This window comes from Orbicella franksi, chromosome 9 (genome assembly GCF_964199315.1).
Source record: "Orbicella franksi chromosome 9, jaOrbFran1.1, whole genome shotgun sequence".
NCBI lineage: Eukaryota > Metazoa > Cnidaria > Anthozoa > Scleractinia > Merulinidae > Orbicella > Orbicella franksi.
Genome location: NC_138153.1, coordinates 14,164,642 through 14,179,960, shown reverse-complemented (window position 1 = coordinate 14,179,960; position 15,319 = coordinate 14,164,642). Strand labels below are relative to the sequence as shown.

The window sequence follows — 15,319 nt, the reverse complement described above, 5'->3', positions numbered from 1 at the left end:
CAGGGATAAACGTTTACGGGCGCCTTCCACTTGAATGGTGGGAAGTTAAAAGGAAAAGCCTTTTCCACTAGATTTTTTCAACAAAAATAAATAAAGAAATAAATAAATGGAATGAGCGACTGGTGCCATTAGCAGAGTGTCCAATGAATAAATGACTCTCTTGTTGCAAAATGCAGAATCCAGGTTCTCACACGCTTGCCCGGTTCCTTGTGCATGAGAAATTAAATCTTGCTTTTCTTTTAATAGAAAATTGTCATCGGTTTTTCTAAACAGATAGATAACGTCTCTGAAAACCACTTCATTCTCGGCTAGAAATGATACAGGCGATTTAAAAAGCTTGCGCTTGAAAGTCTGTATTTTGTTTGCTAAAAAAAATACCACAATAAACCATTTTTTTAGTCACTAGTCACTACAATCTGCGACTAAATTCAGTAAGCAACTTTTTAGGCCAGACTTAAAATTTAACTTTAAAATCAACCACACCTCGAAATACAATACTCCAACCCTTTCCTGCATTCAATGTTGTACAAGCACAGAAGGAAAAAAAAACTAATTTATCAAGGGAGAGTGGGTAAAATTTAAGGAAATCGAGGCTAAAATAATTCAGAAATATTGTTATCTCAACGGCAATGTGTGGGCTATTGTGTCGCAGATTGTAGGCAACTTTTTCGTTCAGACGATATTCTGTCAATATTATCCTAAGGCAAATACATGCATTATTGTATGTACAAACTGCAACACGATCTATCTATGTTATCCTAAGTAAAATACATCGAATTTACCATGCTTTAAATAACATGAACATATTTTTAAATCAGTTGTCAGTTTTGTGGTTTCCTTCCTTCTCTTTCTTTTTCTTCAGTCTTTTGGCTGTTGTTCTGTTCCGGTCCTTTCTTTTCCTTTTTTTCCTTTCTAAAGACGTGCCTGGCACCTCATTGTTATCATCGCTCTTCTTGTCTCCATCTTCTTTGGCATCAGTTTGTGCATCTGCAATGATAATAACACCTTTGTAACTAACCTCCAACCAGCCCAGAGTAATCGTAAAATATCGTTCCCAAACACAAAGACCCCCTATTTAATTTTTAATAGTATTTAGTTTACATAATGGCTGAAGAGGCACGAAAAATAAGGAAACAAATAATCTATAGAACAAAGAGAAAGATATTTAAGGCAAAAGGAAAATCGTAGCCTCGTACCTTAAATGAACATTTCGAGTTGACATTTTTTTCAACATAAAACTAAATGAAAAGGTCTTACCTTCCAGGGTTTTTGACAGCGCACCTTCTTGGTAATTATAATTCCCCTTGAAGGAAACCTGTGAAAGAAAATAGAAGGGAAGTATTCTACCCACAAGTGTCAAACAGTTATCCCGGGCCCTTTAAACGTAGGATGGCTGTTTGACACATACGAGTAGAATACCCCCTTTTCAATTTACCGAACTAAGTGGCCAAGAAACAAAGAGATGTATTGTGGTTACGTTGATATTATAAGAACCTGCCCCGATTAATTGATTTGATATGAAAATTAATGCGCGGTTAAATTAAGTTTCTGTGTATCCTTACTACTCCTTACTTGAATATGGATGAAAGTTTGGAAGAATTCTAAGAATCTGGTCTCAGATGCCTCCGCTCACGAGGAGGCTGCTTTCAAGTGTTATGGCTCTATTAGAGAGTCTATAGAGCGAGGGTAAAATCTTAAGAACCTGTTCTCAAGTGTCCTTGTCCAAGTCTATCGACCGGGGGTAAGGTGCCTCATAAAGAAACTTGTCTCGAGCGATCCAGCAAAAATTACTTAATACTCGTTAATACCCCTCCCATGCCCAGCAATGAGCTTTTTGAATCTTAGATAGACTCTTAGGAACCTGGTCCCAAGTGTTCTGGCTAGATTAGGAAGTCCATCTACCGGAGTACGTTCCTAAGAGCCTGGTCCCAAGTGTCCTGGCTCACGAAGAGCCTGGTCCCAAGTGTCCTGACTCGATTAGGAAGTCTATCTACCGAGCGTGAGTTGGCTAACAAAGAACCTGATCCTGAGTGACCACGCTTAAAATTAAGGACATCTTCACCGCAAGAAGTATGGATCTCGAAAACGTCCCATTTTCAAAAATGCTCCGACACTTAAGCTGCACATCCAGGATAGTTCTTGTAAATTTTCACAATTTTGAAGCGAAGTTGGAACTAAACAGTGTCTAGTACATTTCAAATGCGTTTCTCGTGTCCATTTGTTGGTTCGAATATTAGATCAACCTACTTCGTTGTTCTTATTAACCTCCACCTCACCCGGTTTATGACCAATCGGAAGGAAAAAAATTCAAGTTTTTAGATGGCTAAAACGCCGTAAATAAACAACCATATCAAATTTTATATTTCAAATCCCAATTTGAGATCTTGTATAGATTTGATCAAACCAAATAAATATAATACGATTTCCATCACTGGCGAGCTCTGGCCATAAAGAAAAAACCCTAATTATTGATGTGCGCGAAAGAAATTAACTTACTGGTCCCAATTGTCCTGGCTCGATTAGGAAGTTAAGGTCCTAAGAGCCTGGTTCCAAGTGTCCTGACTCGATTAGGAAGTCTATTGCCCTTAGTTAAGCTCCTAAGGGCCTGGTCCCAAGTGTCCTGGCTCACGAAGAGCCTGGTCCCAAGTGTCCTGGCTCGATTAGGAAGTCTATTGCCCTTAATTAAGCTCCTAAGAGCCTGGTCCCAAGTGTCCTGGCTCACGAAGAGCCTGGTCCCAAGTGTCCTGGCTCGATTAGGAAGTCTATTGCCTTAGGTTAAGCTCCTAAGAGCCTGGTCCCAAGTGTCCTGGCTCACGAAGAGCCTGGTCCCAAGTGTCCTGGCTCGATTAGGAAGTCTATTGCCTTAGGTTAAGCTCCTAAGAGCCTGGTCCCAAGTGTCCTGGCTCACGAAGAGCCTGGTCCCAAGTGTCCTGGCTCGATTAGGAAGTCTATTGCCCTTAGTTAAGCTCCTAAGAGCCTGGTCCCAAGTGTCCTGGCTCACGAAGAGCCTGGTCCCAAGTGTCCTGGCTCGATTAGGAAGTCTATTGCCCTTAGTTAATCTCCTAAGAGCCTGGTCCCAAGTGTCCTGGCTCACGAAGAGCCTGGTCCCAAGTGTCCCGGCTCGATTAGGAGACTATCATCTGGATGTTAAATTTCCTAAGAACCTCACGAAGAGGCTGATCTGAAGCTTCCTAGATGAATCAGTAAGTGGGCTGAAGGTAAGTTCCTAACAACTAAGTCCGAATTAAAGTGCCCAATAATAATGAGTCCCTGCGAATTCATAGGTAAATAGTGACATGGAAGGTAAAAAGAAATGTAGCAGCAGATATTATGATCTTCTTCGCGTTCACAAGATTGGTTAAAACTCCGCCTATATCGGCTATATATGTTATAAGTCCGATTGCAAGGTTAGACTTGATTTGTTTAAATGATGGACATTTTAAAAAAAACTTCCCTAACCTTAGTTTGAAACAGTGACTCCATTTCCTCTTCCTCCTGCAGGAAGTAAATACAGAAGAATGTAAAAACAAAAGTTAACATTCAAACAGATAATGAATCGAAAACTGGATAATAATGTTTTGTAACATTGCATTCCTGGAAGTCTAAAAAGAGACCACCATAAATGAATTAAAAATAAACATGCTAATGTGGCCGAATTTTGACCAAATATGGTCTAAGCTCCCGTCTCCACCTCCTGTCTCCACCTCCCCTCACCACCTCCCGTCAGCGGCCACCCAGACTTGACATTTTGGGAGGTCGTTCGCGAGGATCGACTGTCTGGGTTTCTCTAGACTTTTCTAGACTATAGCCTCGCCGGGAAATGTCGTAAAGCCTTACTAGCTGCGCCCGGTATGCGAGGATGGGTAGGCTAACTTTCAGTATTGTGACTATCAAGCATATCTAGATTGTTGTGTCAAATCAGGAGCCACAATCGGGGAAGGTCTCCGTCCCCGATTATGGCTTCTGGTCAAATTTTAAAAATTGTCCACTTTAAAGCTGAGCAAATTACATTGTCTACTTACTCTCTCTGTGACATCTAAAGTTTCATCCATTTGCACTGTTTCTTCGTGAGAAACCATCACACTGCCCCTATGCAGGGTGAAATAGGGCGGGAAGGATTCATCTGCCCCGGCCCAGTCGTAGACCTCCTGTAACATACAGAATAAAGACGGTTGTGCAACATGAGGAACAAGGTGAATAACTTAGCTTGGTAATGAGGTTGCTCCTGTATAGACTGGTCAACGTTAGTAAAACTTAAACTGAACGTTTCCATTAAAATGAATGTCGACACGCAAGACAACCGATTATTTTCACATGAAAACATGGGCCATAAACTCCCATGTTACTACAACTACATGTATACAACTAAGGCAATTTTAGTTACTGCGGCTTCTCACCTGGAAATGAGCTCCCGTTTGAAATCTCCTTTCCTGTGTCCCGTTTCGGGACCTGACCCGAATCACATTTCCCGACACCGGCTCTTCGTTCACCCTTGCTCTCCTTGCAGACCTTGCATCTTTCTCTTCAGTCTACAAAATCGTTTCAGGAAAAATAATTATTGTACTTAATGTAGCATATGGAATATTGTTACAATTGAAGAAAACCGTTTTAAGGTCTATTTTATCTATTTTTTAACCTACCACAATGACTGAAACTAAGGAAGTGAATTAAAAGGAACCACTCGTGCAGGAAGGCTAACATCAAATGCACAACAATCTTCATTCAAGAAAAACTTACATCGTTATCCTCTAATTTTTGCTCCTCTCCTACCTTCTCTTTCTCCTTCTCCTCTCCTTCCCTTCTCTCGTTCGATTCATTTTGTTGTGCTTTCTGTTTGAAAATGCAGAGTTATTAATATCAGTGACATTTAATTTCTTCGTTGTCTGTTTTTTGAGCTACCTGAGGCAACTTGCCAGAACAGAACAAAAAAAAATTAACAACTTAAACGTTCTTCAAAGACAATAGCTTCATGCTGGCCTTCAGATTAGATAAAGGAAATTACAGTTCTTCATGTGGTTTTTACTAAAGTGCCTATTGAATATTATTTGTCAATTTAGGTAAAAGTTTTACCAATGCCTGCAGACACAGGACATCCAAGCTACATCGTAATAACACGATGTAATTCTTTTGTAAATGGGGCGAGTGGACAACTATTCAATAATTCACAGACATTTTCTGCAAAATGGTTTCACGGAAAACGTATTAAACTTAGAGTAGCACAATAATTATAGAATGGTATTAGAATGGAACAAACCGCTGTAAGGTCTATTTTATGTTACAAAAAGCTACCAAAATGATTAAAATTAAGAGGAGGGAAAGGAAGCACTCGTGCTAACAGGGAGGCTAACATCAAATGCCCAGCAAACAGTTTGTACAAAGTTGCATTAAACGGAAAAATTTATGGTCTTAAAACCGAAACACATCACCAACTACTTAACAAGCGCTTTTCCGAATTTTCCCGTGAAATCATTCACTTGTCAATCTTGTCACCGTCATTTGCATCCTATTGACTGCCCCTTTCTTTCTCTTTTTTTAAATTTAATTAATAACTACAACACAACGTACAATACTTACTGTAATTACAATACTAACATTTCTTACATTACTTACTAGCAAGTCATCTTCTTGCTCAGCCCTGTCTCTCCTGAAAGTTTCGAGTTTCTCCCTGCAAAATGGTAGTCAGAGATCATAGATATATATCATTTGCTTTTTAGATTTAATTAACAGTTTTAGGCATTATATCATATTATAGGATTATTATGTCGTTATATCTCCAGAATTGTCTGTAAAATTAAATCTGTATACACGTACATTATGTCAAGGTTTTCTGAGGCGACTTTTCTACCTTCAGATTTATCATTAATTTGAAAAATAATGAGCAAACCTACCTTTGTATAGACAGCACTTTAAGCATATCTGTTGCTTTCTCTAATGCCGTCGCCAGCCTGTCTTCAATATTTGTTGCAGTGATACTGCTATCTACGGTAACATATACACATCTTTGTTGGTTTATAATAATTATGAAAAACTCTTTTTGTCTATGTTACACTGGCCGAAAATTGGTTTCAGTTTAAATCCCTCAGAAACTGGTCGAGATTCGGAGAGGGAGTACCTTTACTTTGCAGAAATTAAGTATGGAAAGTATGTATTCCATGCAATTTCTATTCAATTTCACCCTGCTAACCACCAGTACCCAGGCAATTACTCTTATTAAGTATTACAGAAATACTGTATTTCGACCCGGCATGAACATCGCAATTTAACTGACAGATTAAAACAACCCAACAAAAGCTAAGTAAGCCAAAATTTGGAAAGAACAATGGTAGAAACGCTTTACGAGCATCCTGGTATATTATAATGTCATACTTTTAGAGAGTAAGGAGACGAGACGATATCTACACGCTGCATTCAGAGCTCTCAAACAATCCATTACCTTCAATACCATCTAGCAATGTTGGTTTCCACATTGAGGAACTGGAAGGAACGATGACCAGTACGGCATCGCTGGTGTAGCGTACACCGAACATGTTGCAAACTGTGAAGGATAGAAATAACAGTAATTGACGATAGTTCTGTTAACCTTTGGTTAATTATTTTTCTCCTTTGATGTTACACAGTGACATGTAAGAAAACACAGCAGTTGTCGATGAACTATAACTTCTAAACAAGTATTCAATAAATTTATTCAAAATTCTTAAAGCATTGTGGAACGAAACACTCCACACTCTTTTATTTGTTAATTGATGATAACTGATGAATTTACAACTTACCTCGCCTTCCATCTGTGGAGGATGTCTCTCCAGGCCAGTAGAACAAACCCTTTCCATGGTATTGCGCCGATAGCCATCTTAGAGCCCTTCAAGTAACCAACTCAATGTACTGAATTATCAGTGGTGACTACTGGGTATAATATTATAACATTGTCCTTTCATGATGATAATTTTAACATTGAGATGCATCAAAGTTTTTGACATAAAGTCCGGCTAAATCGATGGTGCCGCCCGGGACATCTACAGTAGTGAACCCGGGTGTCCAGTCTTTAGTTCCATCTTTACTACAACGGCCTTCTCAACCGACTCAATAAAGCCATGTTAGCATTGATACACTGCATGCTCATGTATACCTCACAATCCCCTCCCTTACTCCAGCGTTCTCCTTTCTGGGGTTGAGTAGGACTATGCAGATAGCCATCGTAAGCGTCCGCGCCTGCCAGCAAAGCTGAAAGGCAAATATAAAATGCTTTTAAGTCGTGCTTTTGAAAACTTTTTTTAACTGATAAGGTTATTATTAACAGCTGCCGGTCAACTGGACCAGAGTGCACTTCACGCGTTTGCCATTGCTTTTGTTCCTTGCTTTGTTGGTTGTGATTGGTTATTTTGTATGTGCGGGTGTTTGTGGTATAAAATCGTGAAAAGCTTTATTAGCTTTGCAGTGGATCAGAGATCTAAACCTGAAGAAAATAACATTGAGCTCCTATCTTTGTACTCTTTTCACGTTTATCGCGATTCCGCTTCCTTTCCTGCAACTATCAGAGGTGCTTTATATTATGCCGAAGTTCCCCAAAATTTCGGTTGGAAGTCATATGGAAAGGTCCGTTTCGGTTCCTTAAGATCGCAGAATTCGTGACCCCTTTGGAGGTGGCCCACTTTGACCATTCGGACCGGCCCGACCGAAATTCCCCTCTCCAGTTTGGCAAACCAGTTCGTTGCCCTACTTTGCTTCACTTATGCATGCAGGGAATTATGAAAAGGAATAAAAATGGTCAGAGCCATTCCTCCTACTTGGCCAGGTTTGATCGGAAAATGTTTTGTTCCATATTCCTCGCGATAATGAAAGTCCCCCCCAGAAGTCTTTGCGAGCTCTTTATTACAACTACCAGCAATCTGTGCGTGTGCATACTTGCTTTCACGCATTTGGATAAAGTCCTAATAATTGTACAAATTACATGTACGCTCACATTCCTGGGTGCAAATTACTTTCACATTCTTGGGTGCAAAAGATGACTGAGTAATTTGTCATCAGTGATATTAGACAAGCGACTGCTGGCAAGCCCTTGTTACCTACCTCGTCGAAAGAGTGAACAAGGAAACTTGGCAGGGAAGTGTTCTCTCCTCTGCAGGAGGCCAACAAACGTTCTTCGCAGCGCACCACCTCATTCGTACGAGAAGGTAAGTTGGACTCCTCTTCCGAAATAAAGAAAGAAAGCAAAGCAAATTGCATTCAGAATTCTTTTCTTTAAGGACTTTCCAGTTTATTTACTTTTCACAAATGTAGGAAGCTTCCTACTGTACCTAAGCTTAATGTTTGTGTTAATCTGTGCATTCATTAATTTAAGCTTACCTCCCAAGCCATGAGGTGACATGTCTCCAGCCACGGTTCCAACTGTTTTACAAAATTATAATTAATTAGAGTAGAACGCAACATAGGTTTAACGCTGGTCTAACCAGAACCTTGCAACTGAAACAAGTATCTATTATATCTTGTGGTTTCCTTGTGTAAATCATAGTAAGCTTGTGTAAGTTGGATCGCGACCTGTCGATATGTGTATGTGGACCGTCTACAAAAGTCCACCCTTTTCTACAACATTTTGAAGACTGTACAAGAACTTGATAAACATGTACATTGTAATAATTATTTCTACATTTTGCTTCTGTATATCTGGACCAAAATATAAAAATAATAGCTATTAGGTATGACTTTCAAGGCTAAGAACACATCTTGCGTTTCTATTATATCAACAAATCATATTTGTTATATGGCTCAATTCTGATTGGTTCCCTAAGCCCTCCGAATTTTTCAATACGAACCGCTAAGATGGACTGTTTGCGAATTAATTTTGGCCAATTGCTATTCCAGTTCATTGCACAATTTAATCAGTTTTTTGTTAAGGAGCAATCTTTTTACATTCATGTACAAAAAGCTATTTGACAACATAAATAAATACCTATCGCGTGTGCCTTTACTGAGAATGGAATGCAGAGACGCTTTTGGTGGACGATCAGTCGGTAAAGGGCAACAATGGTGTTAGGTTACCAAATACAATCATTTGATATTGAATTTATTTCCTGTATTCAAGGTTTGATTTAGCTGTATCAAAATCAATTGATTAAAGGAATTTATCAAGACCATCAATGGTTGCCAAGTGAAAAAATGTCTGTAGACATGTTTTTAAAAACCACGCAGATAGATAATTACATTTATATCATATGTTCAAAACCAACTGGATGCTTTCCCTGACATGAATGTCTGAATATAAAAGTCACAGTAACAGCATAAATTAATATACTTTAAAGTATACATGTACATTCAATAGAATATTGCATAATCACCACGCAATAAACACAATGTAATGAGTTGTACCTTTGTTGCCTTCACTGTAGAATGGTGTGCCAAGGAAACCTACGGACATTAACTGGTTTAAACCTTTACACAAATTACAATGCATGTTTGAAAGCCATAATAAGCAACAGAAGAAGCTGAGGCAGTCAGTTAAAGAAAGAAAAAAATTCCATTTTGCCATTATTCTACTTTAAATTTGATTTCAATTGACAAACACCTGCCCTCTAATTCAGTGTTGTACACAAACAAAGCCAATGTTGAAGATACACGTAGGAATCCATCGTTGCTGGGATCTTTTCATTGTCTATGTTGACTGTAAATAGCTGAACTCTTGTTGTTGTTGACTACATGTACTTACAGTCATTAAGTGACTTTTACTCGTGTTTAGTGAGTATTGAAATTATCATTATCATTATTATTACAGTTTTGTAGACTGCCCGATTGTTGTATAAATCAGCGTGTTCTATTTTGTGTAGATTGACACCAGCAAAAAGGCATACATTGACTCCAGCTAGTGTGTGATTTTGTGATTTTTTGCCTCCTAAAATTCATTTGTGAAGGAAAAATCCTCTAGACCAGCTGCAAAACCCACTAGCCCTAATCAGACATGACATTTTTCGCACACTAACCATGCTGTCAGTGTAATAGAAATGTGAACGTTTAACCACTCTGTACAACAAGTTGATGTTACAGTACATTTTAAGTATTATTTTCTGTATTGTGGTTGTTGTTTCTGGTTTTCTGAGGCAAAATATAAATAAATCTACATTGTAATAAAATATCATTACAGTGTACAATGTAGCTATGCTAAGCGATATGCATTTTGTAATTTCATTTATGTACATTATGCTGCATGCACGTACCTGCTGTAGAAAGGGATCTTGAGTTTGTGCTGGAATTTGTTCTTTCAGCAGCCCTGGCTGCTGAAGAATTATTTTCTTGCTGTGCTGAATGAATAAAGACACTTGTGTAATAAATGCGTGCTTTCAGTATGAAATGCCCTGTCTTTAATCCTTTTAAGTTAACTAACTTAAGCAAGAGGACTATAATATAAAATGCGATGAAATGAATATCGTTTAGTATCTCTAAAATCATGGAAATCATAGTGATGCATTGAGCAAAGAAAGAATTTTCCAGTATCTCAGGTACAGCTGAACTCTCCATATGGACAGTTTCCTCTGTACCGAAAATTCTCATACATGTACATTGCCTTTTTAAAAAAATTCTATTCTATGGACCCTCTCAAAAATGGACAACAGACACCAAATCTCGGCCCTAGGAAGCCAATTCCAAAACATGGACACTTGATCAATCAGTGATACCAATGATTGACATGTCACTTTTAAGCCTGATTTTAGTTACTAAACACACTAAACTGTCAGTGGAGACTTTAAAGTGATGTCAGCATAGTGACCTTTCCAATGCAGACAGTTCTCTAATACGGACTCTCTGCTCTGTCCCTTTGGTGTCCGTATTAGAGAACTTTGACTCTACAGTGAATTTCAATGTCAGAGTAGTGGATTCTACTTTTTCAATAAGATAATAGTGAGAAAATGACTTTGGACTGGTACATCCCAGGCTGATCTGACACAGTCGACATTGATTGGTTAACAACTGACACAGGGACCAATGGGTGACATGGGAGTCAATGGGCTGAGCTCAGGCAATTTGCCAGATGAGTGTCCAGGTTGTCTTGTGGATGGCCTATTCTTAAAGAAAATCATTGTTCATATGTTGCCTTATAAATGTCCATTTGAGCAGGCACTAGTGCACATTTTGGACACCCACTTTTCAAATCCTGGATAAAAGCCTGGATGGGCTAATTAAAAAATGAGTTACCTTGAATTTGGTCCAGTACTATGACAGAATTCTCAAATGGACTTTGTTGTAAATCGGCATCTGTAGTTGTGGAAGACAATGTTAGCAGTTGTATCCCATTCCCGTGGCAACCAATTTGTATGTAAATGTTTGCAGTTTTAACAGTGCAGTAGAACCCCGGTAACTCAAACTCAGATGACTTGAATTCCTGCTAACTCGAACCAAGTCCCATTTCATTGGATTTGTCCCCACTTTTCAGTCATTTCAACTTGGTTAACTCAAACTCTGATAACTCGAATTCCCCGCTAACTCGAACCAAATTTCATTGCCCTTGATAAAAATTTACCCTGATAACTCGAATTCTGGTTCATGTAACTTAACAGGGATGTCATCCCATTTGGTTTTCTTGTCCTGTAATTGGTAAACACACTCAAATCTAACACCACAGCAATTTGATATTAATTAGTGACAGTCATTTCCCGATCCTATGAGTCATACTGGATGCGGTACCTTTAGCTGTCACTGTATACTGAAGTGCTGAAAAACTTGGCAAACTATCAATTTTTAACATGGCAAGTTGGATATTCAATCGACCCTGAAAAATGGAGTTCCCGCCAACTCGAACTGTTTTTCATATCCCTACCGGGGTTTTACTGTAATGTGATTGTTTTAGTCTGTCCTTACAGTATATTCACTTTTAATATTTTGTGAGCTCGCAGCAGCACACATAAGTTGTGGTGTCACAATTCTTTCTGATGATTGTATCAGCACTGCAGGCAACAAAATCTATAGAGTCAATGAAAAGAGATCCATTTTCATGTAAATGACATGATATTTTAAATAATAGGGTATGAAAATAGTCTTTCCTTATTGGATCTTATTTAATGCCAGTATTTATATTTCATTGATTGATTGATTAATTTATTTTCTCGAAACACACACGAACATATAGTCATGGGCATTACAACTTGGTACAACTTACCATCTTCAATGGTCAGTTGGATTACAGGATTTACATTTGAGTGACCAGTGGGAAGAGATGAAGTAGGTGTCCATGCTCCTATTGAAACCCATGTAACAAGAGAAATATAGTTTGATTTTGAAATTCATCTGTATTTTCTGCAAAGAATAGTTGCAGTAATTTTCTACAGCTTTACCCACTTGCAAATAAGATCAAAAGGGCAAAAAGGCAAGACTAGTAAGAATGGAGTGTTAGTCCTCCATACTGAATTTAAGCACATCAAATGTACATGTAGGGGAAACGAAATTCTCTCACCCTGAGATGTATCAGTTCTTGGTGATACTGTGGAATCTGAAATAGATTAAGACAGGATTCAAGAATTCCCTCAAAGGAATTTTAAAAGCATTTGTTTTTAAGCTAGTGGTACTTTGAAATTTTTATTAATAATATAGGTGTCTTTGATGGTATGGTTTCATTTTCAGATTTAGGGCATAGCTATTTTTTATGTCTTCGGCTGGTAGAGATGTCCAATTTTCTGGCCTAATATGTGTGAGGATTATAAGACTGAAGTGGGATTTGATAGTGTCTAGCTTTTTTTTATTTTTGCACTGGCCTTTGGGTATGATTACAGTTCACAATTTTTTTTTACATTCCAACAGGTATTGGTCAGGACTACATGGGTCTACACATGCTATTGTTCTATCCCATAAAAATCTGTGCTTTCAGAAAGCTCAATTCTTCCTTCCCTTTATTAAATTTTCCGCTCTTGACTCACCATTGTCAGTCTCCAGGGTCCCGGATTGAGCTAAGGATGTAAGATACTGTCTTGTTGAAACTGGTGAAAGAAATAATATATTTTTAGTTAATTCCTGGTTTTGATAACCATTGGGAAAAATTGAATTGCCTTTGAAAGCACAGTAAAACCCAATTAAGACAACCCAGAATTTCATGTTGTTATTCCTTGTATACCAGTAACACATTTATGTTTTATAAAAATTAAGAAATGTACACCCTGATTTTAATTTCCTGATGGACTTTCTTTGGTTTTGCTTAGTGCAATAAATACCTGTTCAAATTTTTAGAGTTGATTGGTCATTACAGTGCTGGAAACTAAATGATGCCACTATCATTATCCCACAGGGGGGCTGAATCAAATTATCAATTGAAATCGTCTTATCTGGGGCAGATACTGGATTATAGGTACGGGGGTTCGAGATATGGACTTGTTCTAATGCCCCACTTTTTAGTTTAGGATGTAACATCAAACCCTCTAAACCTGCCCCATCCCCCTTAGATCTGCCCAGCTTATACCTGAACAATATACATACATATACGAGTCTCGTTATTTCAAAAGAGTCTCGTTTTAACGAACACTCCGAACGAGTCTTCTTTGAATAGTTTTCCGTCAAAACAAGTCTCGTTTTCCGAAAGTTTCAAGAACGAGCCTGGTTTTTTAAACGAGTCACGTCTTCGTTGCATATCGAGCACACATTATATCGAGACGATTTTTGTCGAGTCCTATTAGCCTGGTTTACCAGAAACCGTGAGTGATCCACTCGTTCGGAGTGTTCGGAAAACGAGACTTGTTAAAACGAGACTCTTTTGAAATAACGAGACTCTTTTGAAATAACGAGACTCGTTCGGAAAAACGAGACTCGTTTTGAATAACGAGACTCGTTTGGAAAAACGAGACTCGTTTGGAAAACGAGACTCGTTCGGGAAACGAGACTTATTCAAAAATCGAGACTCGTTCGTGAAACCATTTTTGTTCGTGAAAGGAGGCTAGTTAATTATTAAGTTCTTTTAGGTAAATTGACAACCCGATCAATAGACTGAGTTTGATTTTAATTTGAATGTTAATTGTAAAATTTAAATATTATGCAAAAGTTTTTATTCGCAATCTTACAAACTATATAAATGCTAACCAGAAACTGTAACTTTAAATAATCTTAACCTTGAAGCCACACGCGCAGGCTCTCACACGTTTGCCCGGTTCCTTGTGCCTGTGAAATTAAATCTTGCTGTTCCTCTTGATAGGAAACTGTCATAGGTTTTTATAAACAGATGGGTAACGCCCCTGAGAACCACATCATTATAGGCTAAAAGCGATAAAGGCGATTTAAAACGCTTTGTTCCACCAATTGCAAGATATTTTGCTTACTAAAACATTACAACAATAAAACATTTTTGAATTACTCCCTAGACACTACGTACAATCTGCGACAAAATTCAGTAAGCACCTTTTTAGGCCGAACTCAAAAATGAACTTTAAAACCAAACACACCTCGAAATACAATACTCCAACCCTTTCCTACATTCAATGTTGTACAAGCACAAATGAGGAAAAAACTAATTTATCAGGGGAGAGTCGGTCAAATTTAAGGGAGTCGAGTCTAAAATAATATAAAAATATTGTGATCTCAGCGGCAATGTGTGGGCTATTGTGTCGCAGATTGTAGGCCCATCTTTCTTTCAGACGATATGCTGTAAAAATTATCTTAAGGAAAATGCGTGCATTATTGTATGTACAAACTGCAACACGATCTATCTATGTTATCCGGAGCAAAATACATCGCATTTACTACGCTTAATTATTCTACTGCGCATTAAATTGTTCCACTGATTTTCATTTCAATAAACTTCAAAAGCTTTCGCAACACTTTATGTTTTTGTTATAGCTAAGGGTAACTAATCCTGTAATGGACTGGAATACAAAGTTCATTGTTATACCTCCCAACTCAAATACGTGTCACGTGTAATTTTTCTCGCCCTATAAAAACAACAACTCGAACTTTCAATTCGAACGTGTTCAAGATCCGGCAAATTTGTGCGTCAGTCAAGCTAATAACTTGCTCGTTGTAGTGACGGCAAAGAAACACTTTCAAGTCATAACAGAGGAAGTTAAGCAAAAAAGCTCTTAATCCCCTAGTAAAGCAACCAAAAAAAGAGAGAAAAACTTGAAAACAACCTTTGGATTGTACAGAATTAAGAACGATGAAGTTCTTAGAACTAAACAAACCAAAACTAGTATGCATGAGGTACATTTTAGATTTATTCTATTTTTGAATTGGAAGGTATAACAAATACTTCATGACCGACCTACGAGAAACAAAACTCCTTTCAAGTGGGGCCAGCCATTAAGTGCCTCTTGTTATATAGCTGGAGTTAATTTGAATATCACGTTTGTTCTTATTGGTTGAT

The 15,319-nt window shown here is 38.1% G+C and overlaps 1 protein-coding gene across 1 annotated transcript; it reads right to left on the bottom strand.

Annotated features, from left to right (window-relative positions):
• Nucleotides 1-482: 482 nt before the first annotated feature.
• Nucleotides 483-13,084, bottom strand: LOC145496755 (uncharacterized). The gene is made up of 19 exons (XM_081476494.1): nucleotides 12,894-13,084; nucleotides 12,434-12,469; nucleotides 12,140-12,217; nucleotides 11,179-11,238; nucleotides 10,203-10,286; nucleotides 9,361-9,399; nucleotides 8,341-8,382; nucleotides 8,065-8,183; nucleotides 7,124-7,218; nucleotides 6,771-6,856; nucleotides 6,434-6,535; nucleotides 5,889-5,979; nucleotides 5,611-5,665; nucleotides 4,738-4,830; nucleotides 4,398-4,529; nucleotides 4,023-4,148; nucleotides 3,460-3,495; nucleotides 1,258-1,315; nucleotides 483-987 (listed from the first exon to the last, which is right to left on the bottom strand). Exons 1-19 carry the CDS (start codon nucleotides 13,066-13,068, stop codon nucleotides 815-817), a joined length of 1,680 nt encoding a protein of 559 aa, XP_081332620.1. The 5' UTR covers nucleotides 13,069-13,084; the 3' UTR covers nucleotides 483-814.
• Nucleotides 13,085-15,319: the final 2,235 nt, after the last annotated feature.

Bases quoted from the DNA above. Each gene is read 5' to 3' on its own strand.
- LOC145496755 (XM_081476494.1), bottom strand. From the start codon at position 13,068: ATGAAATTCTGGGTTGTCTTAATTGGGTTTTACTGTGCTTTCAAAGGC. The intron at 12,470-12,893 runs GTGAGTCAAGAG...AATCTATTTCAG, and splicing joins GACCCTGGAGACTGACAATG to ATTCCACAGTATCACCAAGA. The intron at 988-1,257 runs GTAAGACCTTTT...TTATCATTGCAG, and splicing joins GCTGTCAAAAACCCTGGAAG to ATGCACAAACTGATGCCAAA.